The sequence below is a fragment of the Xiphophorus hellerii genome, chromosome 21 (genome assembly GCF_003331165.1).
Source record: "Xiphophorus hellerii strain 12219 chromosome 21, Xiphophorus_hellerii-4.1, whole genome shotgun sequence".
NCBI lineage: Eukaryota > Metazoa > Chordata > Actinopteri > Cyprinodontiformes > Poeciliidae > Xiphophorus > Xiphophorus hellerii.
In genome coordinates, this window is record NC_045692.1 from 6652189 (window position 1) to 6679458 (window position 27270).

The 27270-nt window shown below is 41.2% G+C and overlaps 2 protein-coding genes across 5 annotated transcripts; one reads left to right on the forward strand and one right to left on the reverse strand.

The window, feature by feature from the left end:
- On the reverse strand, positions 1-11781 carry snx16 (sorting nexin 16). 4 transcript variants are annotated; one of them, XM_032551383.1, is made up of 9 exons: positions 11605-11781; positions 9915-10434; positions 9429-9515; positions 8173-8321; positions 7920-7989; positions 6799-6935; positions 6599-6715; positions 5096-5135; positions 2354-2460 (listed from the first exon to the last, which is right to left on the reverse strand). In XM_032551383.1, exons 2-8 carry the CDS (start codon positions 10308-10310, stop codon positions 5120-5122), a joined length of 972 nt encoding a protein of 323 aa, XP_032407274.1. In that variant the 5' UTR covers positions 10311-10434; positions 11605-11781; the 3' UTR covers positions 2354-2460; positions 5096-5119. The 4 variants fall into 4 exon arrangements, with proteins under 4 accessions (XP_032407271.1, XP_032407273.1, XP_032407274.1 ...); XM_032551381.1 differs by having other exon boundaries at positions 5096-5138; XM_032551380.1 differs by lacking the exon at positions 5096-5135 and having other exon boundaries at positions 1-2460.
- Positions 10387-25638, forward strand: LOC116712252 (importin-4-like). Its single transcript, XM_032552135.1, has 29 exons — positions 10387-10453; positions 14725-14810; positions 14923-15027; positions 15122-15205; positions 15301-15456; positions 15536-15589; positions 15674-15783; positions 15864-15972; positions 16714-16843; positions 17028-17141; positions 17244-17357; positions 17466-17589; positions 17765-17876; positions 17952-18079; positions 18161-18238; positions 18344-18401; positions 19332-19437; positions 20441-20634; positions 20716-20766; positions 20892-21017; positions 21712-21817; positions 21916-22109; positions 22191-22241; positions 22367-22492; positions 23106-23329; positions 23420-23552; positions 23647-23751; positions 24530-24599; positions 24784-25638. Exons 1-29 carry the CDS (start codon positions 10387-10389, stop codon positions 24912-24914), a joined length of 3246 nt encoding a protein of 1081 aa, XP_032408026.1. The 3' UTR covers positions 24915-25638.
- Positions 25639-27270: the final 1632 nt, after the last annotated feature.

Consider the following 27270-nt stretch of genomic DNA (forward strand, 5'->3'; position numbering starts at 1 on the left):
TTCACAGCAGATAGATCCAAAATTTTATTTCACAGAAACCTGGTACCATTTATTGCCGTGGTAACACCGACTTTAAACATAAGAAAACAGAAAACAAAGGTAGGTGTGTTCAATACGTTACTCCCTCTTTAATCATGTGAATATTTAATTTTTTTTACATGATAAGCAGCGTGTGTTACAGTGTCTACAGTATCCTTTTCATAGTTTGGATCTTGTTGTTCGCATATATGTTTATATATTTTTAAAGTGAAACTACAGGTGTAAATAAGCTAAGATTCAATTTGTGTAATATTACAAAAACATGTCTATTCAAAACAACAATATATATATATATACACACACATGAGTGTTATTTAAAACCTTTCCATCACAGGGAGGGAGAGAGAGGATATGTTTCATGTCCTGCATAAATCTATAAAGCAATCCCAACTCATCAGAAGAAAAGCTAAGAAAACAACAACACAATCCTTCAAGGCACTTAATGATTGCAAGAGGCAAATATCCAGAGCGGCACAGATCACAAACTAAATATTACCATTTTAGACCCCGTCGGAAACCAAAACGGCTTGTAGTGATCAAAAAGGCATGTGGCCTTCTTAGAAAGAGTGAAAACAACATCCGAGCGGTTGTTAAGCTTCGCCAGTCATCCATAAAGTGCAAGACCCGAGCCGCTCCAGGCCGAGCGTGAGACGCCATCAGCTGCTCAGCCCCCCCCCCCATTAAACAACGATTAAAGAGCGAAAGCCACAGATGCGTCTGCCTCTCCGGAGTTGCTTGGGTTGAAAAAAAAAAGAAGAAAAAAGTATGGCTTGTGTGGGTGACGTGTTCGCCAGGAACAGTCTGGGTGTGACGTTTTCAGAGAAGTGTTTCCTGCTTCAGAGCTTTTAAGTTAATTAGCACCATTTGCAATGTAAAACATGGGCTGCTCTTCGCTAAGTTTTGGCTCAACACAATCGTTCTCTTGTAGTTTTAACTCGCGGTCACTTGGCCGATCAAGTCACCTGAACAACCTGATGTCAACTGTGATGGTTGGGAAGTAAAAAAAAAAAAAAAAAATTTAAAAATCGGACTTAGTGTTGAGTAAATTAAATACATCAAGTGTAAATAGCAAATTATTTTTACGGAAATCGCAATAATCTAGAGTCCAGTATCTTAAAGTGCACGTGTGTTGATGTAAAATCTTCCACAGCTCAAACACAAAGCTGCATGTTAACATGTAGATGTATGGAAGTAAACTGTCTGAAATGGTCTTCTAGTGTTACACTGCAAAAAACCACCGAATCTTACCAAGTGTTTTTGGTCTAGTTTCTAGTGCAAATATCTCATCACACTTGAAATAAGATAAAAGTAACTTTTCAGCAAGATGTAGGAGCTTGTTTAAAGCCAGTAATTTCCTAATATTGGTGAAAAAGTAATAGTTATATGTGGGACTAGTACTCTTTCCACTTATATAAATGAATTTCTGACTTATAACAAACCTATATTTTTTGCTGATATGTTACCTGCATGTCAGTACACTTGAAATAAGACAAAACTAAGATATTTGCACTGGAATCTAGACCAAAAATACTCTTGAGATTTTTTTTTTGTAGTGTACCTACACTACTAAACAACGACTGTAGCTACTAACAAGACAGGAATCAGATGTCAGTTTTTTTTCTTTCTTCTATTTAGTTATGAAATGATTTGTGTACGTGTCAGCTATTGCATCTCATGTCTCCATCTTGATTCGTTGACGCTTTCAAACCACACTTGGCACTTAAAACAAGAGGGAATGTTGGCTTCACAATGCAAACCGACGATTTGTTTACACCGATAACAGTCAGTGGGAGCACAAAGTACCTGGATATCGACCGTGACAAAAGCCACCTGGGTACTTCTGCTCAGAAAGCCACAAGGGGGTGCTGTTTCTCAGTTTGGAGAAGCTGTCTTCTCAAAAAGGCAACGAACGTCCAGGGATGTCGGGGGTTACTTTTGTTGTCGATTGTCGGTACTGAAAGTCGTCGAGCCTTCAAGTTTCGTCGGAGCCACGCTTTCCGGAGGCAAAATTATAACAAACTCGACCTGGCAGAAGCAGGAGGAGGTTAGAGAGCGACCCGGATCGGCTCTTCGTCTTGAGGTTGTCAGGTTTTATAAAGTGTTTCAGGTGCCGGGTTGAATAACAAACAAGTGGTGTTAGTGTGAAACTATTTCCTCTCCGTGCATCGGGTCGAGCTCTGCCCCCTCTGAGGTCAAACAGCAGTTCCAGCCTGAAAGATGGAGGAAGGCGAAGTGACGTGAAAGTCGAAGCCAATTGGACGATGGAGGGGAGCGGGAGGAAAAAAAAAGAAAAGGCCTGGGGTTGGGCTTCAAGTGTTCTTGTGGAACAGCTGAGTGACCTGGATGACCGGAGGAGAGGTGCCGAGCGCCGGGCTGCACCAACAGGCGGCGGACCGCACCGGCTGGAGCCGACACCTGCCACTGCCGAGACAAAACACACAGTTTACTTCACTTCTCATTGAAAATAACGTAAGGTTTAACACCAGAAATGACAGACTGATATTGTTGTAGAGAGAGAAAAAACACATGGGGACAAGAAAAAAGAGGTGGTGCTTTGCAGATGTACTCATAAAACTTTGACTTTTCCGCATTTTGTCATGGCATAATTAATGTCATTTATTGGGATTTTATGTAAAAGACTTACTCAATTGTGACGTGGAAATAAAATTATAGATGACTTCAATCTTTTCACAGTAAAAATCTGAAAAGTGTGATGAAATTTAGATTCAGCCAATAGTGTTAGTGCAAGTTTGTTCACCTTACATTTTTGACCTTAGGCAGACTGAATGTTTTTGCCTTTTCTCAGGAAGATCCAAATCTTTCCATTCTTGTCTGGTTGTTGCTCTGGACTTTGACAGGGCCGCTCTAAACCATAAACATGCTTCAATCAACACTGTATTTTACAGCAGGAAGCCTCCCTTCAGAGTGAAGTGTGTTGTTGATTTTTGTCACATACCACATTTTGTACGTTTTGCGAAGTGATTTCCTGTCAACAGACTGTCTCACCTGACGCCTGGATCTCTGCAGCTCCAGCAGCTTCCTGGCTGCTTCTCTGACTGGCGCTCTTTTTGCCTGGCCACCATGTCTTGGTGGGTTTACAGTTGTAAAAAAGTTTTCCTTTTCAGATATTCAAACTTTTATCTTTTACACCTAAACCTGGTTTAAACGTCTATGCAACTTTCTTCCTGACGTGGTCGCTGGTGTGCCTTGGTCTTCATGATGCCGTTTGCTCACATTGTTCACTAAAATATCAACTTTGTGAAAGAAATTATATTAAAGAGTAATGGGAACTCAAATGACATCTGCACTATGGCAGATAAACCATATATCTTTAATTATGTCTAGCACAAGTTCATTGAAGTCTGCTGGAAGGCGACAAAATGAGGAAAAGTTCAAGGGGTGCAAATACTGTACTTTTGCAAGCACCTGCAGAACAGCCTGAGTTACGAGACAGCCACCGAAAGAGACACACACAGTCAACACACACACACACCACTGTGTGAGAAGCAGTCGGCGAACGTGTTAGTCGTACAACATGACGGACCTTTTCCAGCTAGCAGCTAGCAGCGCGGCTTGTCTCAGCTCAACTCTACTCAGCGCCGATTTGCTGAATTTTCAGCCATCGTCCGATACGTGCAGGTGAAACCGATATTATCTACATTTTGCAAAGGTCTGAAAATCCGCCACTGTCCCCTTTTTCTCTGCCATCAGAGAGGGCTGACTGATAGACCGGGTCACATCTGCACATGCGCAGTTAGCAAGGTTGCTAAGGTTGCCACCATAGTAACATTATTATTATGATGCCCGTGTCTTATGATGTTTGTTTGTTTTTTATTCCCGAGGACAAGATCTACTCCCGCTCCCACTGAGGGTCTAATAAAGGTATTCTTATTCTTGTTTAGTGACTTTTCAGACAAAAACAAAATCGGTATCGGCCGAAATCAGAATCAGACTTCCGAAAACTACAAACGGTGAACCGCTAGTGGTTTTCCATTAACACCGAGTTCTAGCTCTATTCGGTTGGGCCGTCATATAGCTATGCGGTCCTACAGTCCGAAAAATAGCACAAAGTGATCTGTACACAATACAGACAATGCTACAATGGTGACATGAAAGCTCTGTTGAACCGCATGCAGCTTTTCTTCTTCTTCTTTTTTTTCACTCCATAAAGAAGAGAGCCAGAAAACACTGGAGGAAAAAAAAAAAAAAAAAAAGAGTGTAAAAAGTCATCAGTGACCGGCAGTCTTTAGACATTGCGTTTTTAACCCGACTGAATGCTGGCTAGTGGAAAACCCTTGTAACAGAGTCGAGCTGCGCTGAGTAGCTATTACTGGAAAAGGTCCAAATATGTCCATAAAGGTTGGAAAGGCACAGGACATGGCCGCACGATGAATCCACACCACTGCTGGGGGGTCGAGTCTTCTTACGTTTCCTCAACACATCACATGAAAGCCTTGCAATCAGCCAGGTATTGTGACACCTCTATCCAAAGCATTTCTGTGGCCGGCAGCGATGTTTCTACTCTAAACATCGGCTGTCGAGCCTCAGGAGGTAAAACACTGGGCTTTGAAATGTGTCATCAGGTCCATCACGAAAGAAAGTAACCATGTGAGGGAGGAGACACCTGAACTTGCTACGGTGAAAAGAAACTCATCCCAGCTTCAACATCATAGATGTTACTTCTAAATAAGTAACATGTACAGAGCTGTGAAGGACTACTTCCCCCCTGCTTACAGATTTCTTTTTTCTTTTGCCTTTTTGCCACACTTAATTGTTTCAAGTCATTATACTGTGAGAAAACAAGCAAAAACACAAGAAATTAAGTTTCCACAGCAACACCGACAGACCATCTTCAGCCATTAGACAGGAGAGGCGCCAAAGTTAGCGGCACATTTAGCATGCAAGACTTGTAGAGAGAGACGTGGAGGAGGGGGAAAAAAGCAGCTTTGAACACTCTGACAACACGTAACAGAACACCTTTATAACACAGGTGATGGGATGCGTGTTACTAGTAAGAATGCTGCAGTTCAGCCCGTTGAGTTAGCTTTCATAATACCTGACGAGTAAAGACGCTGTGCTTTCAGACCGGAGCTGCCCTGCTGTGAAATATCCAGGGGAAAGAAATCATCACAAACAGGAACACTTTAAAGACTAGAAAATAACTAGAGCGCTAATAATAATTACTGATTAGACTCTTCTAATCGCGGAGCGCCTGGTTTTGAGATCATGTTCGCTCTTGACGAACAGGCCCTGATTTATCCAGATCGAAGCCCAGATTTCTCTCATATTTCAGACACATTTCCCCAAATTTGACTGCAAAAGAGGCACAGAGAGGGTGAAACTCCCTGTACACGTTCCTTCACTCACAGCTGTGGAGGAGCGTGTTGCCAAATGCTTCCATCTTTGGTTTAAGGCTGGAACTAACGATTCTTTTAGTAATGAATTATTCTATCAATTATTCTGGTGATTAATCGGACAAAATATTGGCACAGCCTGCAGACTTTTTGCTTGAAAACCACTTAAGGATTTTTTTTTTAATACAATACCAGAAATACATTAAAAGATGCTAATAAATAATTCAGCTCCTTTTTTAAATAACAAAATAAACATTTTACTTATTTAAAGAAAAGTGTTTACTTTATATAAGTAAACATTTTAAATGCAACAGTACAGCAGTCCTCTACTATGGTGCTCGAGGAGTTTTGGGTAGAACATATTTACAAACCAAAGAAGTTTTTTCATCTTAAAAGCAAAATGTATGTATTTTTTGCACAGTTTTGGCTTGGTACGTTGTTCCTTCAGCAAATGGCCTTTTTTTTTTGAGTCTATATAAACTCAGTTGGTCATTAATCTATTACTGACCAAGTTGATTATTATTTCAATAATCGAGATTAATCGTGAATAATCACAATTAAAATCTAAAGAGTCTTTACATTTTTTAAAAATATTTTGCATTTTTCACTGTAAACCAGCAGACAAGATCATCAGTACTGTTTCTGAATGTCTTTATTTTCCTGCTGAATGTGAAAGAACGCGATTCTACGCACTTCATTTCTGGCCGTCCTTCAAAAGCTCCCTTTAAATGTACTTGTCCCTTCATTGTAAATATCACTGGGACAAATGTAAACAGAATTATGTTCAGTAACTTTTATGGACATAATAAAACCACCATTTTCCTCCCCGTCAGATTGGATTACTGTATTATTTATGCTTTCGCCATAGCAGGGAATGCTTTTAAGAACTCAACTCTAATCAGTCTTGTTTGCAATCAATAGCTACTCTGATGAAACTAGGGCCTCTTTCTTGGCTGCTTCTCTGAGTAATGCTCGGCCCCTGCGAGGTGACAAATTGTTAAAGGAATAAAAAGTGACCAAAATGCAAGGCAAGAATCCAACGTGAAGCTTCAATTCACAAATGTGACGTAACATTTCGGATCATTTGTTTTAAATTGAATAAAGTCGAAAGTTTAGCAGAGAAGTTAAGTTCAACACCTGTGAATTAGGGTGGAGTATCCGCTCATGTATCTTTATAATGTTTGCTGTTTGGGTGTGTGCTTTACCCCGTGTCGTCGGGCGTGTCCTGATCCGCCTCTGCTGCAGACGACTCCACGTCGGGGTCTGCACTGCTCTCGCTTCCCTGAGCCGACAGACCGCAGGGAGACCCCGGGCTTCCTCCGCTGCAACGATCACACATCCACGAGTGACCGGGTCAATAAAATCCCACTGTAAATATCAGTAAGGCGATGTTTGGTCTACTGACTTGGCGTGCTTCTCCAGCATCAGGATGGTCTGCTCCTTTTCCTCCAGCTTCCTCTTCAGAGAGTCGATCTCTTTCTGCTTCTCCAGCAGCTCCTTCTGCAGGCGGTAGTTGCTTTCCTCCAGCGTCTCACAAAACACCTGAAGGGAGGGGAAAAAACTTTAATGTATGACATACTGACACAAAGTTTGTTTTAGCAAATAAAAACTAGGGGCTGAATACAAATGCACAACACACATTCTCTTTCTTGTTTTTTCCTTTGAGAAATAGCGCATTATTTCTTGTCCGTTCCGCAATTACGCACTACTGTCTGTATAATCCTTTTGCCGTTTTATGCCTTGTGCTTCTTTTCCAACCCACTCTGTTACATAACACGGGGGGAGTCTGTCAAAAATAATCCCAGCAAACATGACTAAAGCAGCTCAAAAATGCGGTAAGGTCTAAATATATGAAGAATATAACTTCAGAAACACCAGAAGGACTACTCCAGTCCTGTTCCAATCTGATACCGATGTCAAAAATTGGTCTGATATCAGCCAAAATGTGAGTATCGGAGTAATATCGCTTGACCAAGCCCTTTCTAATATTCCACACAACAAAATAACTAATAAAAGTACACCTGATTGTGCTGATATCCTATCAAGTCAATATCGGTATCAGCCAATACTCAAAGCTGCGGTATCAGTATCGTATCAGAAGTGAAAGAGTTGTACCAGGGCACTCTTACCTGTTTGTTTCCACAAAATAGCCAGAGATGCACGATACCCCCCCCCCACTTTCATACCGATATCTGAGGTTAGATATTAACCGATACTGATCAATACAGAAAATCAGTGCTGAATTGACGTAAAACATTTATTTTAGAATAGATCCATCCTAATGGATCAGGCACATTATCACAGATACCGAATCTAGACTTTTTTTCAATATCAGGACCGATACAGATATTCATATCGGATCAGTGCATCTCTAAAAATAGATTCCCGTTTGTTGTCTGTTTGTATAGAGAGTTCCCATCAAAATGATGGTTACTACTGGATTATCCGTCAGGCTTATTACACGGCTCCCATTGACTTTTACTCAAGTGATTGAGAAGAGGAACAACTAGCTCTGTGAATGCTTACCCTGCTCTCCTCAAGGCTGTCAAAAGGCCCAGGAGGATCATCGAGGCACAAAAACTCCCTCACTGGAAGGCTGTCAAAGAGAGCAAGCACAAAAACAGAACCATGCTTGATTTTTTTTTTTTTTAACAAATCAGTGATAAAATGATATTAAAGACCGTTTGTATCAAATATGGACGCTGACTTTCTGTTAAGTTGCGATACACGGACAAAGAGCTGAACCAGCAGCGTCGACTAATACAGTTTTTCTAAGTACCAGTTGACGATGTCTTTGTGTGCAACCAAGTTCTGCAAAAATGCCTGCAGCCCCAGCTGCCGGTCCTCCAGGAAGTCGCTGTTGTAGTTGTCTTTAAACCACCTCTTAGGAGGCAAAGCGAGTCGGAAGCCGGGGAACATTTCCTTTAGCTGGAGGGGAAAAGACACAGAGAGAACAAAAATAGTATAAAACTTACATAAAGTAACAACTTTACAGGAAAAATGACCAATAACCCTGTGCAGTTTTGTCAGTAAATGTGATAAGTTGCTTTCGACAAAAGTACCTGATATATATATATACATTTTTAAAGTTTCAACAAGCAGGGTCCACCCTCCATTCAGAGACAGCCATTGTAGTTGAGAACAAACCTGACATGATCTCTACTATTATCCTCAGCTTCACTGGGAGATCGAGTTTTCCAAAGGAAGACAAACTAGGAAACGACTCAATTTCCTCCTTTGACGTGAAAAGTTGCGTTAGCTAGTGATCATTTACTAAATGTAAACCTTATGCAGTGGGATAAACTGTGAGTCGTTTTACACATTAACACATTCCACTTGGCTGCTCTGATTGGGTTATTTCATAGAAAACCTACAAGCCTCAACAACTAAATACTTACGTTTCTCATTTTACCTAAAGAATCCAGAGGCTGATAAATATCAGGATCCAAAAAACAACCTCACAGGCTAAGAAGCTCACACAATGTAATCAAACTGTGTGTATAATAAAACAGTGAAAAACAAAGTAAAACGTGACACTATTACAAAACCATTCAGAAATGATCGGTGTAAACAGTGACACTTCAGAAGCTGGAAATACCGCAGGATTTTTGGAGGCGTCTCATGAAAAAGATTTTTTAAAACAGCAGAGAAGACGGACATTCTGACCTATCTTTAATCTGAAAGAATGTGCACGGACCAGCACGGATGGCCGCCAAAGGCCTCTATATTTTCTGCCTATGTAATCTGTATGAAACATTCCTTCCCCGAGCCGTGAGAGCGCCGTCCACCTTGTGGGCTCGGGCCTGCTGGCTGTGTGGGAACAGAAAGCTTCTTTGTGCAGCTCTGACCGCTTTCACCGCACGCCCAAAAGAGAAAGCAGCCGGATGACAGAGTGTTTGCAAACACCAGCGCGAGATAACAAAGATTGGACCGGAAAACGTCCAGGACACCTGGGACGGCTGCATGGAGGCACAAAAAGAATAAAATAATAAAAATTTATTACGAAAATAAATAAGAATAGATAATCAAAAGCACCTTGTCGTTGAGTCTGGAGAAGTCGGTGTATCTTCTAAACACGACCCAGTTCTCGTCTTGACTCTTCCTCACCAGGAGCTTGTACACCTGCAGAAAATGAAACTCAAAGCTCTAAGCATGTAGCAACGTGTGAAATAAAATGAAATGGTGTTAGCATTGCGGTCAATTCATGACACACAATTCTTACTCGCAACACAACATTTAAAACGCTCTGGTTATTAGGAGTGAAAGAGAATTTGTATCTTCACAGTTGTCTCTACAGTGATACTAAACCTCGGATATCAGAATTGACATGAGTGGATTTGGGTGCATCCCTAGTAAAAAAACAAAAACTTGTGGTTTCGGTTTTTAAAAATGAATTTGTTTTTTGACCTGCGAGAATTTTTGAGCTGGAGAGTTTGGACCCCCCTGGTACAGTCAGACTGATCATCAGTAAAAGGCCTCCATCACAGCAGTTGCTAAGCAATCACATCTTCAGGTTGTTACCGTGAACTTGGCTCTCTCCTCCATGACCTCGTACCCCAGCACGGTCGGGGTGATCGGCCTCTCGTCCGCCTGCTGGCTCCCGGCGGGGTCCGACATGGAGCGAGGGCAAGTCGAGTACTGGACGGACGCCTCCAGCGTCCCGTTCACCCTGGCCCGGGTCACGGGGCTCTGCGGCGGCGGGGGCGTCTGGCTGCGGTTGGCTCTGTCCGCGCATCGCGACTGCCGCTGCGATCCCGACCCCCCGCCGGTCCGACCCCGCTCGTCCCCCGCCGACCTGGTGATGGGGCACGAGGACTCGGAGCCGCTGGAGACGCTCCCGAGAGACGCGGCACGCTGCGGCCGCCTCAGCCTGCCGCCGGACATGGGGACGGGCACAGGCACGAAGGGTGAAGCCATCTCCCTGAGTTTGGCGCTGGAAGCCGAGGCGTTTCACACCAACGCAGACGTTGGCTGCCCTCAGTAGTTTCGTACGATGGCAGGGTCTAACAGCGACGTTCAGCTCGACAGGACGACATTCACCCTGAAGACGCAGTATGAAAGTATTTTCATGTCTTTAACTAAATAAACGACAAAGAAGACTTCACATTGCTTGAAATGTGGTTGCTATGCTCTACTTGTGGCATTAGGGGCATCAGATGAATTATTATGTACCGCATGTCATTTACAATTCAATAATTTTACAATACGATAGGGCTGGGCAATAAATCAAGGTAATCAAATTGAAATTTTGGTTTTTGAAGAATAAATGTTTGAAAAATCTTGTTTTTTTTTTTGCAGAATATGACCATGAAAAAAACTAAACAACAAAATAAATAATACATACTTATATTTGTTTTAATATATATATATATATATATATATATATATATATATATATATATATATATATATATATAAAACCATTGCAATAATAAATTCATAATATACTTAATTAATCATATTACCCAATTTTATTATCATAATTTTAAAATCAATCACTCAAATAATGAATTTATTAATTGAATTCCGGACACTGTTGGACTTCCATACAGGGAAGTCTGCAAATAAAAAGCATAACATGTGACCTGCCTACATGACTGACCTGGATTTAACATGTTTGTAGATGTGTGAACACGTTCAGCACTAAACCGAAAGGTGTAAATAGAGTTAACAAAACACTTTCATGGTATTTAATTGCATATCTGACCTGGAAAACAGGACTCGGTACAACGCGTCAGCAAAACACCGATCCTACTAATCCTACTATTTGACAATTAAATAATCAGTCTCTCCAAATTGGAGGTTATTTTGTGAGCAGTGTCACCTCCAGCGGAATGTTAAAGAGTTATTCTGAGTTCACCTGAGTGTCAAGGCAGGCACAACTACCAACAAAAATACTGCACAATGGGGAATACTAGGTTGTTGATATTACAACCCGAACTGAGCGAGCCAACTCGTCTAAATAGCTTCATGCCGAATTACGCAGCATTTTCAAATGACTTCATAAAAGTGGTAAAAATCTAATTTGCTGACGCAGTTCTACGCCAACTAAACGGGTACGGTGCCACTTTGCACAGTGTTCGGCGTGCCTACAATCTCTCTGACAAGACTGGGAAAATAAGCTACACTCATCGTGCTCACCTTAAGCTAGCAGGCTACAAAGGATAGCTGGAGTGGAGAACCGCTGACACGCGTAGTAAACGAAACTCACCTTCAGCTTCAAAGCGAAATTTCATTCCTTTTAAATTACAGCTTTATTTACCAGGACATTAAAGGCAAATGCCGGTGTGTCGTATTCCAGTTTATCCGGCGCATCCCGTCCAAGCCTCTGTTAGCTTGATTGCACTCAAAACGATCCGAGTGTTACATTTTAGGACAACCACTCGGGGGCGCTGTGTTACCACGGCGGGACAGTTTACGCACCATGGGTTACACACAGGTGATTTCTGACCAGAAAACTTTTCGTCTGTTGCCACTTCCTGTTTGCTATGACACAATGGTCCATATTTTACCCTTTCAAAAGTCACATAACCTCATTAATTAATTCGCTTTGTTTCACAAATGAAACAGTAACTTCAGTGTGAGCACCTGGACACGATGAAGAATCCGCTGCTATGGCAACCCACGCGCTACTACGTAGAATGGGCATCAGCCAATGAAAAGCGGCCCCTGTGTTATTGAGTGATATTTGTTATTGAGTGATATTTGTTATTGAGTGATATTTCCAAGTTAACTGTCGCATAAAGAGCAAGTGGAGTTTCATTGCAACTATGAAGACGATAGAAGAGCTCGAGCAAGTCCTGTTACAGCTGACACAGCCTGACAATGCCATTATACAGCAGGTAATAACTGAAGCTAGCTCTTTTTTTTTTTTTTTTTACATATATAGCTCGTGTCGAGGGAAAGCCAGATAACTGCTAACAGCAGTTAGAAATAACAGCTCGGGAGTTAGTTAGGTTGGCTAACATAACTGTTGAAATCAAATGAAAACCGCGTATTTATGTCTACTGTCTGTAAAGTTCGAGTGGTGCCGTTGACTGTACTGTCAACCAGTGGCGTGTCTAGGCCCGTTAGGGGCGCTTTAGCAAAGGTTGCCACCCTTCCCGTAAAATACGGAGTCGTCCCATATTTGGCCGTTAAATCGTATTGAACCGATACATAACTGTCCGATAGAAACGCCTGTCATACACACATCAACACTAAGTTTGGGCGTACCGTGGTGGTAGGGGTTAGCGCCACCCACATTTGGAGGCGGCTGTCGTGGGTTGGACTCCCGGACCGGTGACGTTTACCGCATGTCTTCCCTCCTCTCCTGTCAGCCTACTTTGTAAAAAGGGACTCTAGAGCCCACAAAAAGACCCCCTGGAGGGGTACAAAAAACCCCAAACACTAAGTTTAACTAGTCAGACCTTTTTCACGCTTCCGGGTTTTAAAGCGGATGTGGGGTTCGACAACTTCCGGTGGATATAGCATTAGCATTAATCAATCAATCAATCAAATTTTATTTGTATAGCACGTTTCAGCAGCAAGGCATTTCAAATTTCAAAGTGCTTCACATCATATCAAACACAGAAACACAATGCAACATAGAATCAACAATCAAAACACGACATTAAGTCAAGTTCCATTTCTAATACAATCCTAAACAGGTGGGTTATTAGTTGAGTTTGCATCCATAAAAGGTTTACCGGTTACACTCCTACTGTGTTATATGGAACAAAATACCTGTTGCTGTTTTTATTCCCACTCACGCTCACAATCACACAGTTTAAAACGATGTAAACAGCCTTTTAACGGGCTTCCGGCACGAGGCTCCATACATCTCTTTCACGGAATTTCGAGCAGGGACTCCGCTGTCACAACAAACAGTCAAACAATCAAAGGAGGAATAAATTGTGTACATAACTATAGTAATGTTATTCTAAGATCGTATATATAACAGTATATTATAATTTAGTACATGTAGTATATTTAGTATATGGTAGGATATCACATACCATAGAACAAAGTGTTCCACTCTATTTTTCTTACCTGTGTTCTTGGTCTGTGACATCTTTGTAAATCACTTGTGCAGGAGGAACAGTTGGCAGCTGGAGTTGGGAGTAGTGTGCAGTTTGGTAAAGAAGTGCAACTACATGATTGCAAAAACCTTTACCAGCTGCACAGCTACAGGAAAAATCCAATAATAGCTACAGCCTTTTCTTTTCCAACACCCAGTGATATCTAAACTAGACAAGTGTTTTAGCAACACATATATACAGTACAGACCAAAAGTTTGGACACACCTTCTCATTGAATTCAATGAGAAGGTGTGTCCAAACTTTTGGTCTGTACTGTACATCAATACATATATAGCATGTTTAGCTTTAAACAAGTAATAGATTCTAGTTTGAAGGTAAGGTTCAACAACAGTAGAAAAATAAATACAGACTATGTTGCAACCGCAACAGAAAACCAATAGTAACCACTGAACAGGAAGATGTTAGAATAAGCTCTGAGTCCAGAAGTCGTACGTAAAAGTTCTTCAGCTGTCAAATACGAACAGGAACTCGAACTAACGAGCAAGAGCCAACCGGCTTTCTGACGGTTTCAAACCTGCAGCTTGTGCGGATCTTAATTTTTCTTGATGGATCTGAAGCATCGAGCTCTGACAACTACCTGTCCCTGGACAATATTTGATACTACAGGCATGCAGAAGTAAAGCATCGTTTCAACATCAAGTGTCATCAAGTATCTCATAGCTAAGTTCTAGCATGCTGTTTTTCACAAACTGTACTGGCAAATACATTTCAGAATGTCAAAATATAATTTTAAAGTTTAAACAATGTCTGTCTCCACTATTCCACGTAATTTAGCAAACTAAGTTAGGCTTCATTACAACGTTTGTGTAGTTCATATCTTGTAGCTAGCGGTTAGCTCGCTACATATGTCCTATGATATTTGGCAGCTTAAGTCATAAGCTTGATTATTCATTTAGTTAGTTAGTTATTAACAGTACTGCACTTGGCTGAACTTCTATTCATCTAACACACAATTCAAGACCAAGACAACAATGTTTGCACATATACAGTAGCAAATAAGTCAAACCATTTCTACATGTCTGCATGGGGGTTGGGCATATACATAAACAAGGAGGTTTTTTTAAGCATATTATTCATAATCTAGTCTAACCAATGGAGCACCAAAGGCGGGATTAAGGGCAGTTTTTATCCTGGGTTACAGCATGTCAAGAAATTTTTCATGATGAATGATACGATAAATGCCCATACCTAGTTTCAATTATTATTATTTTATGTTCTTCAGGGTTTTTTTTTATTGACTTATTTGACAGTTTACTTTATTATTCTGCAGAAGGAAAAGTGTGCCTTCATTCCGAGTCTGATTCTTGCTCTACAACACTGCATCAAGCCAGACGAGGTAACTTCTTTTCTAAGCATTTCCTGTTTTATTCAGATGTTGCTGGGTCAGGTTCGCCTGAGGAGACACGCAGTGTTTTAACTTGTAGGTTTTGTGATGTTTGTCTGCTCAGAACCAAGTCATTGAAGCCATGGAGGTGTTGACTGAGGAGATGGAGGAGATTGCAGTGTCCATCATTGTTCCCCACATCGCAGACATTGTCCGCTTCTGCCTGGAGGTGAGATGTAAATTTGATCATTTTTTTAACTCCTGTATTGTCTCCATAAGTAGTTTTAAACGAGTCTGTGTCTCAATGCGAGTTTGTGTTTTAGGTGGGCAGTGACACCACGCTGAGTGACTCTCTGCGAGTGAAAGCGCTCTCCTGCATCACCTTCCTCATCAAGCTGAAAAGTGATGTAGGTAGAAACCCTCACCCCCTTGCAGGTTATTCTCACTATGACTAAAAAATAACAAAAAGCTAAAATCTCAATGAATCCTTTGTTTCCTGCAGTCGGTGTTGAAGCTGAAGCTACTAAATCCCATCCTGCAGACCATTTTCCCCATTCTGACTGCAGCGCCCCCGCCTGGCGAACAAGACCCAGAGGACGAAGAATACGATGTTGGCCATCCCAATTACAGCGATAACCCCAAACACGGCGCGGCTCAGGTGGAGATGAGGGATGTCAACATCATTTAACGACTCAGAAAAAACTTTGACTTCATACGTTTTCTGTTTTTTTTTTTAGATGATTGACACTATGGCGCTCCATATGCCTTCAGACAAACTGTTTCTTCAACTTGTATGTCATTCAGATGTTAATTATCATCAGTTTTTCCGCGCCATATGAGCTTTCTAATGTGTTAACTGCATTCTGTCCTGTTAGCTACCCCTCACTCAGGCCTGCCTTAGCAGTGAGAACCCTTATCAAAAGGCGGGCGGTCTCATGTGTCTCGCTGTGCTGGCTAATGGGTGTGCAGAATACATATGCTCCATGTATGTTAGAAAAGGACAAATGGTCAAAATGTCCAACTGATGTAGACGTGAGTCTGATGAAGTCTATGTGTGCTTAACAGGATGCTGTCATGGATGCTGTTGACTGTCTGCCAGAGTCTGTCAGACAGCAATAGGGTGGTGCGCAGCGCCGCCCTTTTTGCTCTCTGGCAGTTCTATGAATATTTGCAGGTGAGTGGTTTTAATCACAAATACATGCAAAATATACTTTTACAGAGGTTAAAGCTACACTTTACACTACACTACACTTTGGGTGTCATTTTCTCTTATTACTCCCAGATGGGACCGTCTCGTTGCAGAGGAACAAGCTCAGGGCTCCCATTAGTTGTTATCATGAGTTAAAATTTTCACGAAAATAAAATATTTGTTTTTGTTTTCGCATCTGTATCTTATTTTGGAGGGATATGTAAACGTTACCATGGCGACCACATATCACCTCCGATGTCCACCGGACTCTCAGTTGCGCCATGTCAACTGTTTGGGATTCCACTCCGTTCTTACGTCACCACGCTTTCTGATTGGCTACCTGTCACATTCAACAGCCTGCCTTCTCGCTCCCAGTCAGGGAAAACCCCACAGACTGCGATAATCGGGCCAAGACAATGTCGAATATGCCCGATTTTAGATCGATTTTAGATCGGGCATATTCAACACACCACCACGTAACACACTACACACTGCAGGATGTTGTAAGATTTTCATAAAGGGAAAATCAAGGCAAAAAAAGGCTTTAGCGGGAACACGAACCTGCAGGAGCAATATCTGACAGTTCCACTCCTCTCCCTCTCGGGCCGCAGCAAAATTGCCAAGTCTTGACCGGTCCACGGTAATAAAGTAGTTGGAGACCACTGTGCTAACACACCTCATGTGAATATAATTGACTGTCTTTGTATTTAATTCTGAACCTTTCAGCCTGAAGTGAGCAAGTACTGTGCAGTGTTGATGCCTTTGCTTCTGGGATACCTCACGTCCCTGAACAAAGCCAAGATCGGTTCCGTCACAAAGGCGTTTTATGTTCTGGAAAACTTTATGGAGAACCTGGGTAAGAAAGGTTAAAGGTTAATTCCCAAACTATAAAGCTGATCTCTAATCCAGGCCTTAAATAATCAGCGTTTTTGACAGAACTCAAATTTGATTTTGACATTTGTTTTTTTAAAGTTTCCTGACGGAATAATTTATTAACTGGAATCTTTATGTACTCTACTCTTTATGTATTCTTCAAACAGGATCTGATGTTGAGCCCTACCTCCCCACCCTGATGGAGACCATGTTGTCTGCCCTCAGGAATGCAGAAGACCTGAAAATCAAAGAGCTGGCCGTGTCGGCTATAGGTGCTTTAGGTGAAGATTTATTCAGAGTCAAACTTTCTGAAAGCAACCAGAAGGCTCTTACAAAAAACAGGTCCATGTCTTCTTCTTCATTATCGTCTTTTATGTTCTCAGCTAATGCAGCCAAGGAGTTGCTGGTTCCCTATTTCCCTCCAGTGATCGAAAGCCTGAAAGGTTTTCTCATCGCCACCACAGAGGAGATGAGGCATCTGCAAAATCAGTCCCTCGGTAAATCAGCCAAATTTTTTTTAATTCAGTTCTCAATCCAAAACTGACGACGACAAACTCGTTGTCCAGGTTGTATCGATGACGATCTCGACTTGTTTCTGTTTTTAGACATGCTAACTGCACTGATCCCCAAGATCAGCAAGGAAGACTCCAGTCCTCTCGCTGAAGAATGTATTCAACTCAGCCTCAACCTCACCCACACAATCAATGATATTGACCTGCGACGATACACGTATGTCTTTTCTCTTTTTTTCGCCTCTGCTATTAAGCCACACCAAACGCCGCATGCATAAAATGAACCAAATTCACTCTTTGGTTTTGCTTGAACTCCAAAAACCTAAAATCCGAGGGAACAGTTTTCGTGCTGGAAGTGTCTTTCTAAGAGTTTTCTCCTTCTTTACAATCAGGTTTTGTCTGTATTCAGCTGTCTCCACCGTCTCGCCCGAAAGCCTGATCCCCCACCTCACTGCCATAACAACTGTGATGCAGCTCGCTCTGAAGTCTAATGAAGGCATCACGGTACAAAGTGTTCACACACACATCCCTCTGCGGGTATTCTCTGAACTGAAGTCCACTATGAAAACTGATTTCTAGGCCCACCTCGACGAAGATAAGACCTTCGTCCTGCTCGACGACGACGATTACGGCAACAACGCAGGAGGAAAAACCAAAGAGGACTTTTTGGAAGACGACTTGGAGAATGACATCCATGAGATCGCAGGGTGGGTTCTGCCACATAATGGCATAATATCTGCTGGTCAGAAACGGATCGTTGTCATTCTGCTTTGTTTCACATGTTGCAGGCTCAGCGTGGAAAACGCCTACATTGATGAGAAGAAGGAAATCTGTGAAGCCCTGGGAAAGATCGCCTTAAGCACAGGGTAAGACATTTTCACTTTCTGCTGCTTTGAATATTTCGTTTTATTTTTTTCCCAGAACTTGCTTGTAGAATATTCACCTGTTGTTGCTCTGGGCTGTCATCGCAGCGTCGCCTTCCAGCCTTTCCTGGAGTCCAGCTTCCAGCAGGTGTTTGAGATGAGAGATGTAAGTCACACTAGATGTTTGGTCAGCCTGGTCACTATGTGTTTGACTGGTTGCATTCAGTTCACTAGTTTATGGTTCCAGTGTAGCTTATAACCTTTTTAAACTTTAATTCATGGTTAATTAGAAGAAAAAAATGTCTCAAACTAATTGGGGCCTGCCCATAACAATGCATAAGGAGAGCAGTGACTGCTGCTCAGTGACTGGCCTGAGCAGCAGTGAAGTCACTGACTGGACTGGACTGTCTGGACTGACAGACAGTCACTGCCTCCATGCAAAGCAATGGCAGGAACCTATTGTTCTGCACCCAATAAGGCGTCTCTTTATTGGGGCCTAAATTAAGTTGAGCCAACTCATTTTATTTAAATTAGAATAACCATAATACATTAAGTTGAGCCAACTCATTTTATTTACATTAGAATAACCATAATAATAAGTTGAGCCAACACAATTGCTTTACATTGGAATAACCTTAATAAGTTAAGTTGACCTAACACATTTGCTTTAAATAGGAGTAACACAATTACATGGTGCTGAAATAAAGCAAAGTAATCAGGTGGAAATCCTTTCCATGATTTTTTTTATGTTCATCCAAAGAGTTATTTTTTTCAGTGTAGCTAAGAACAATCTAAAAATGGGATTTAGGTTGTCTCGCTAGCTGCAAACGTGGACAGCGTTGTATTACAGTTGTCTCCTTCTTTTGTTTGCTGCCTGTGCATAACTGTAAAAACTTAGTGGCAGAAAGATGATATATAATGAGTGTGTTATTGACCACCCGCTCAGTGCTATTGAGTCTACAGATGCAGCAGCAGAAAACAAACAGCGAAATATTTGCTGTCGCAGAAAACTCCAGCAGTACTTTTTCTAATGTGCACTTTGTGTTTTCATTGTGGGGATTTGCTCTGAACAGCACTAATAATTTGTTCTCTCCAGTTTCCCCACAAGGACGTTCGCAGGGCAGCACTGGGCGCTCTGGGTCAGTTCTGTGAGACTCAGCACAAAGTCTGGACTGAGAATCGCACTGAGACCAACCACCAGGGTAAAGCAGGATATTACTAAACTAGAAAATTCCTGAAGAAATTCAACCGGGGCCTGCCAAAGTGTGCCCATCTGTTTGGACCCAGCGTTCTGATGCTAAAAATTAGCAACAATGCTAAAGAAAGCTGCAATGTAATCAATAACATGAGGAGAATCACAAGAATGTTGACTAGCATGGACTTGCACCATTCAGTATGTTAAAATTAGTGTATAAGCTAAAATTAGCCAAATGCTAATGTAAGCCTAAATGCTGTCAGTATCATGTGGGATATCATTAGAATGTTTTCTTAGATTGACTTTGTACATTCAGTGTCATAAACATGGCTAATATGTAAGAAAAATAGCTAAAAGCTAATTTTAGGCTAATGCTAACCTGACCTGAGAGAAAAAGATAATGCAAGGTAATATTATTGCACCGCCTACGGCAGAAAAATTCACAAAGAATTCAATTGTTGTGAGACACCCAGTCAGTTTATATGAAAAAAGCAGTCCGAACAACTCCTTCCCGTTCAGGCACTGAGACATGTATTCAAAATCCGTTTGAAACGTATTGGTGGGCTATTTGTCGTGTCCGATAGTACCGCGATCCATATCTGTAGCTCACTCACAGTAATAGCAGTGATGAGACCAAGATGGTGTGCGCTGAGCTCAGACATTTTCCAGAAATATAGGGAAGTGAATCTGTGAGATCTGTCAGTTACCCTGGCGCACGATTTCGCTCTGAAGCACCTTGTCAGAAAACTAGCGAAATTTCGAAAACATTTTACGGGAGCAGGCATTCGTATCAATGTCATGACCGAGTTTGATACCGATAGGGCGATATTTCTGGGCGTGACGGCGATTTAAAAAGTGTTTTGAAATTGCTAAAACATCGCCTACGCAAGTCAGTCACTGCTCTCCCTATGCATTGCTATGGGCAGGCCCCAATGAATAATTCATAATTAATAGCCAGCGACATTAAAACATGCTCTTCTTCTTTCCCTCCTGACTCTCGGGCTCATCAGCCTTGTTGAAGTTGCTGGACATGGTAATACCGTGCTTTGTGGAGACGGTGCGGATGGACCGGGAGCGGTCCATCGTCTTAGTCGTCCTGGAAGCCATGGATGCCGTGATCGAGTCCTGCAAGGAGGAAGTGTTCAGAAACCCTTCACACCTCAAGGAGATCAGCAACGTCTTCCGAGACGTGCTGAAGAAAAAGGTGAGGGGATGGAACAGGAGGGCTGGAGTAAGTTTTGATATTAAAGAATTACAAGAGCCAAGTGTTTCCTCTCTTCATTAGACTGCTTGCCAAGACAGTAGCACCGACGAAGTTGATGATGAAGAGCAACAGGTACTTCAACTATCAATGTTCCACTCTGTTTAGAATTAAATAGTTGAATTATACCTCAGTTTTTGTATATAATTTATTTCACATAAAGTGCAAATGTTTGCGCTCTTTCCGCGTTTTTGTTTCAGGCAGAGTTTGATGATTTGCTCCAGTTTTATGCAGGAGAAGGGATTCTCCTGGTGACCTCCAGCGTTCCTGCAGACAAGTTTGCTCCTTACCTTAACGATCTACTGCTTATCATCATGAGCAAATCTGTAAGTCTAAGAACGCTGACGCAAATGTGGATTATTAGTTCGGCTGATGCGAACTTAAATCTGTCTCTTTCCACGACACACTACACGTTGTTGTTTTGGAATTACTGGTGTCAAAGATTTAGTATTGGCAAAATGTGGTTTTATTATTATTGACACCTTATAAAAAAAATAAGGCCTCCATGAATTACATGATGGATGGATAAATCCATTAATGGAGAGGCAAATAGATTAATCAGCATTCATGGAATACAGTAAAGGATAAAAATATGGAAATGCAATATAAATATTTTAATGCTTTCTATTTTTTATACTTTTCCAGATCTCGAAAAAATACTTAAATCAGGGATCACAGAATTGCTTGAAATCCTTGGAAATGCTTGAATTTCAATTAGGTGTTCTCAAGGTTTAGAAAGTGTTTTCTCGCTAGCTGCAAACGTGGACAGTGTCATATTACAGTTGTCCCCTTCCTTTGTCTGCTGCCTGTTGTTTAGCTTTATGCATAACTGAAACACCTTGGTGGCAGAAAGATGATATATAATGAGTGTGTTATTGATTCTACAGTTGCAGCAGCAGAAAACGAACAGCGAAATATTTGCTGTCGCAGGAAACTCCAGCAGTACTTTTTCTAATGTGTGCTTTGTGTTTTCATTGTGGGGTTTTGCTCTGAACAGCACTAATAATTTGTTCTCTCCAGTTTCCCCACGAGGACGTTCGCAGGGCAGCACTGGGCGCTCTGCGTCAGTTCTGTCAGGCTCAGCACAAAGTCTGGACTGAGAATCGCACTGAGACCAACCACCAGGGTAAAGCAGGATATTATTAAATGAATAATTCATAATTAATAGCCAGCGACATTAAAACATGTTCTTCTTCTTTCCCTCCTGACTCTCGGGCTCATCAGCCTTGTTGAAGTTGCTCGACGTGGTTCTTCTGTGCTTTGTGGAGACGGTGCGGATGGACCGGGAGCGGTCCATCGTCTTAGACGTCCTGAAAGCCATGAACGTCGTGATCGAGTCCTGCAAGGAGGAAGTGTTCAGAAACCCTTCACACCTCAAGGAGATCAGCAACGTCTTCCGAGACGTGCTGAAGAAAAAGGTGAGGGGATGGAACAGGAGGGCTGGAGTAAGTTTGGTTATTAAAGAATTACAAGAGCCAAGTGTTTCCTCTCTTCATTAGACTGCTTGCCAAGACAGTAGCACCGACGAAGTTGATGATGAAGAGCAACAGGTACTTCAACTATCAATGTTCCACTCTGTTTAGAATTAAATAGTTGAATTATACCTCAGTTTTTGTATATAATTTATTTCACATAAAGTGCAAATGTTTGCGCTCTTTCCGCGTTTTTGTTTCAGGCAGAGTTTGATGATTTGCTCCAGTTTTATGCAGGAGAAGGGATTCTCCTGGTGACCTCCAGCGTTCCTGCAGACAAGTTTGCTCCTTACCTTAACGATCTACTGCTTATCATCATGAGCAAATCTGTAAGTCTAAGAACGCTGACGCAAATGTGGATTATTAGTTCGGCTGATGCGAACTTAAATCTGTCTCTTTCCACGACACACTACACGTTGTTTTTTTGGAATTACTGGTGTCAAAGATTTAGTATTGGCAAACTGTGGTTTTATTATTGACACCTTATAGTTAGTTTTGTTTAGGGTGCTTAAAATTCAAACCGCTGTTTTAGAGAAAAGTGCATTCTAACATTTGATTAAAAGCCTAAATTTTGAATGCATTATTTACATGTGAAAACAGATATTTTGAATGAAAAAACAGGGACACATTTATTCTTCTACTGTCTGAAGTTAAATCATGTCCAATATCATATAATAGTGAATTGAAAAGGTCTTTTTTAGTTCTGTAGTTTTTCTTTTTCTTATGATGATGGAAAAGTTTGAAAACTAACCTTGAGAACTATTGATAAGTGCTTGAATTTTGCTGTGGAAAAAGTGTACAAACCCTGTTCAATTCCTGTTCAAAACCTGTTACCAAAAAGTAGTACTTTTTCATTACTGTTGCTTTGTGAAATATATATGTGTTTCTTCATATTTGGATGCTTTTTAAAACATTTTTCTTTTTAAAAAATTTTCTTAAAAGATATCGTCCAGAACGTGTAGACACTTCTCTTCTGCGATGATGATTGTAGAAATCTTCCACAATCTGAAGATGTTGTCAGGAGGTCGGGAGGTGGCGGGCCAACTGTGGAATGGCCTGCTTCCCGTTCTGGTCGCCGGAGTGAAGGACAGCGACGCCGAGGTCCGCAGCAATAGCGTGTTCGGGCTGGGATGCCTGGCTCAAGCCGCCAGACCGCTCGCCGTGTCGTATCCTTTTAATCTGTCCTTGTTTCCCGTGACTCGTGGGTTCCGCTCTCCGTAACGCTTTGAGTCGATCCTTATCGAAACGCCACGCAGAGACTATCCCATGATGCTGTCCTTGTTTTCAAACATGCTGGGCAAGGAGTCCGACCTCCGAGTGATCGACAACCTGTGTGCTGCCCTCTGCAGGATGATCATGAGCGACATGGACGCCGTCCCTCTGGAGCAGGTTGGTTCCACTTTAACGAGCCTTGCGTCACATTCGTGCAGAAAATTACCCAAATAAAAAAAACTGTCCACAACATGAGTATTTTTAATTACAGGTTGTAGCTGCTCTGGTGACACATCTTCCACTTGAAGAAGATCAGGAGGAGAACGAGACGGTGTTTAACTGCCTGACGATGCTCTACCATCTCAAACCTGTCCTGGTACGGCAGAAACCCACTTTCAGTTCAACACTCCTGCTCCAGACTGGAAAGTAGTTCACACCTGCTTATGTTTTTATCAACGCAGGGCATACAGTCACTGTAAAAATTCCTCTTTTTATTTTAAGACCTCTAAAACCATGTAAACATAATGAAACAGTACAGAAGGAAAGCTCTATTTTAGAAGTTTATCAGCAGTAATGACTTGAAGTCATTTCCTCTAATATTTAGGTTCTGCACTGCAAAAATGTACCTTTCCAAGTTGTTTTGGTCTAGCTTCTAGTGCAAATACCTTTGAATTAAGACAAAACTAATTGACAAGTGACTTTTCAGCAAGCTTGTTGTAAGTCAATAATTCCTTTATGTTAGTTAAATGGTGCTAGTAATAGTTTCATGGGCAAAATGTCTTGCTAGAAGTAAAAGAAATCTGCCAGTTGAGCTAATACTTTTTCATCAATATGAAGGAATTATTTCTTTAAAACAAGCTAGTCTGTCTCGCTGAAAAGTTACCTGTTAGTTTTGTCTTATTTCTTACTAAGATATTCGCACAAAAACTAGACCAAAAATAATGAAAATAAAGACTCACAAAAATACTCTGCGTATTTTGTAGCCCTGAACCAAACACTCGACAACCTTTGTGTCCGTTTCAACTTTTATTACATTCATTAGATATATGTTAAACATAAAACATGTAAAAACCTAACAAATGCAGCATAAGACAAAGTTTGTGTTTAGAGTCCAAAGGCTCAGAAAGCTCTGTTGCTCTTCTTCTCTTGTTTAGGTGGTGAAGTTAATCAAGCCCATTGTTGCTGCTTCCAGTCACATCATTGGCCACAAGGATGTTGATGAAGGTGAACCTCATTCATCTGTGATCTCAGCCATCGATGAACGTTGGAAAATATGTGGTGCTGCATTTGGGATTCAGAGCTGCCGTCTGAGCAGAGCTCTTCACCATTCAGTTCAGCTGCACTAATCTGTCTTCAATGATGAGCTGTCCACACCGAGTCTTAGTTTGTCTCTCATCTTCTCTCCCAGAAACCCAGAGCACCGTGGTTTCGCTGATGAAAGAATTGGCCCAGAAGCATGGTGCAGAGTTCCAAGCAGCGGCGGCCTCCCTCCCCGCAGAGCAGCAAGCCAAACTCGGCGCTGCCGTCACCTCCTCGTAGCCCCAACACGTTCCTCGTCTTCGCTTCAAACAGTAAAACAGTCTGACAGGACAACGAATGTTGCACTGTAGGAGGGGAAGGGGGACGTTTGTCTGTTTGACATAAATATAGCACTTCAGCCACTCTACTGGTTTTACTGTATTCATAAGTTCTTTGTCTCCCAGTCTCTTGTGTTAAACGGTTCAAAGTTCATTCGGTATTTAGAAGTTCTGTTTAACATTCTCTTTGAGTTCTGGTTTTTGTTGATCTTGTAAAATTATCATTTTCAATCAAACAACAAGAAAGTTTAGTTTCCCCCGACTTGTATGAGGTAAGGAGTTTAGATTACTGATTAATTTCCTGATAAGTTCACCAGTTTCCGTTCTCTACTCAGTTAAGTGCCTATTTTTTCATTATCTTATGCAAAGTAGAGACTGTTAGAGACTGCCTCATACAGAGATCTCTTTGTAGTTTTACACCGTTAGTGGTCTAAGACCACCTCACAAACTAGAATTCACTCAAAGAAATCTGACTGTTTTCTGATTTAAACGGTTATTATTGCTCAGTAAGTTATCCTGTCAGTATACGCTGCACATCTCCCATCTTATGGTCCTACGTGTTGCAGAAAGTATAAAACAAAAATAAAACAGTTGCACAAAAGCTACCGTATTGCAACTTTCATATCTGGTCAACTTTGTAGTTACGTGATGTTTAAAATTGAAAATGCATTTAAAAAAAAAAAAAACACAAAAATTTCCAATATGTCAACTCTGACTTTGTCAATAAATCTACTCCTTGTTGATTATTCTAGTTTTGTTTTGTACGTTAGTTATTATGTCACGCACCAGACATGATGCGTGACATTGGTCCTGAGCCTCTGTATTCCCAGGCCGACGGTTTTCCAGGCCTAACGTCAAGGTCATCTCCACAGGCTTCAGAAAATCAGTTTGTGTTTGCCTTCACACCGATGCAGGCAGGAGAGGAGTCAGTTATTCGCAGCTCAACATACAGGAAGCATGGGCCTTTTGTCTCTTCAGTCACAGTGTAAACCACAGGTGTCAAACTCCAGGCCTCAAGGGTCGCTGTCCTGCAGTTTTTAGATGTGCCACAGGTACAAAACACTGGATAGAAATGGCTTAATTACCTCCTACTTGTGTAGATCGGTTCTCCAGAGCCTTAATGACCTAATTATTCTGTTCAGGTGTGGTGCAGCAGAGGCACATCTAAAGTTGCAGGACACCGGCCCTTGAAGACTGGTGTTTGAGTCCCCTGGTGTAAACGCTCGGAGCCGAAGTGATTCATGTGTTTTGTATGAACATGTAAGGTGACGAGAAGCATTAAAATGCCAACACCTGACCTCAGGTTCATTGTGGATGACAGATTTATGACAGTGTGTAACGAAAAGACGCCAGCCGCCTTATCTCGTCGTCTGCTCTTTGAATGTGAGGTTGGTGTATGAGCCTCTCACGGCACCATCACGTTCTCCACTATTGGAGTGGGGGAGAAAAACAAAACGCTCCAGATTTTTTTTGTCCCAGACCTCTGCTACAAGAGGAATGCATATTTTTTTTGGTATTTTAGGTCTATTTTCAAGTGCAAGTATCGGAATACACTTGAATTAAGGCTAAACTAACTTACGACTTTCCAGCACGATATAAAAGTTTACTTTAAGTCAATTCCTTAATATTGATATAAACAAGTAGCAGTTCCACTGTCAGATTACCTGGGGAAAATGTCTTGGTGAAATGATCTGCCAGTGGAAATGACACTTTTTTTCTAATCAAAATGTAGGAATTATTTACTTAAAAAAGCTCCGATATCTTGTTGAAAAGTTACTTGTAAGTTAGTTGTGTCTTATTTCAAATGTTTAAACTAGAAGTAGACAAAAATACTTGGCAATATTTTGTCTTTGCAGTGGGCATAAGACAATAAATGAATCTACACATGAATAGTGCATTAGAATCAGATGGAGCAACATTAAAATTTGACTTGTTGATTATAACATAACATGGGTTGTATTAAAATCAAAGAGGATGAGATTATATTAAATTTTAATTAGATTTTTATATGAGGATGACTTACTATTGTATAGACTTTAAATTTAGGATTAAAATTTGTTTAAAACCAACATATTCATGAACATAAGCAATATAAAATGAAACAATTCATAAATATAATGTGCTAAGGAGGTCTAATGATTGAAATGCATGCACTTATTTTGCAGGGAAGAATTTGGGATTAAAATAATTACTTCTTTAAGCAATTAGAAATATAACTTAGAAAATGTTGTGGTATTCCACCAGTGCTTTACTTCCAAATACATTATTTCAAAAATAATATTAATAAACAACTAAGCAACGGAAGCAATTACGTTTAG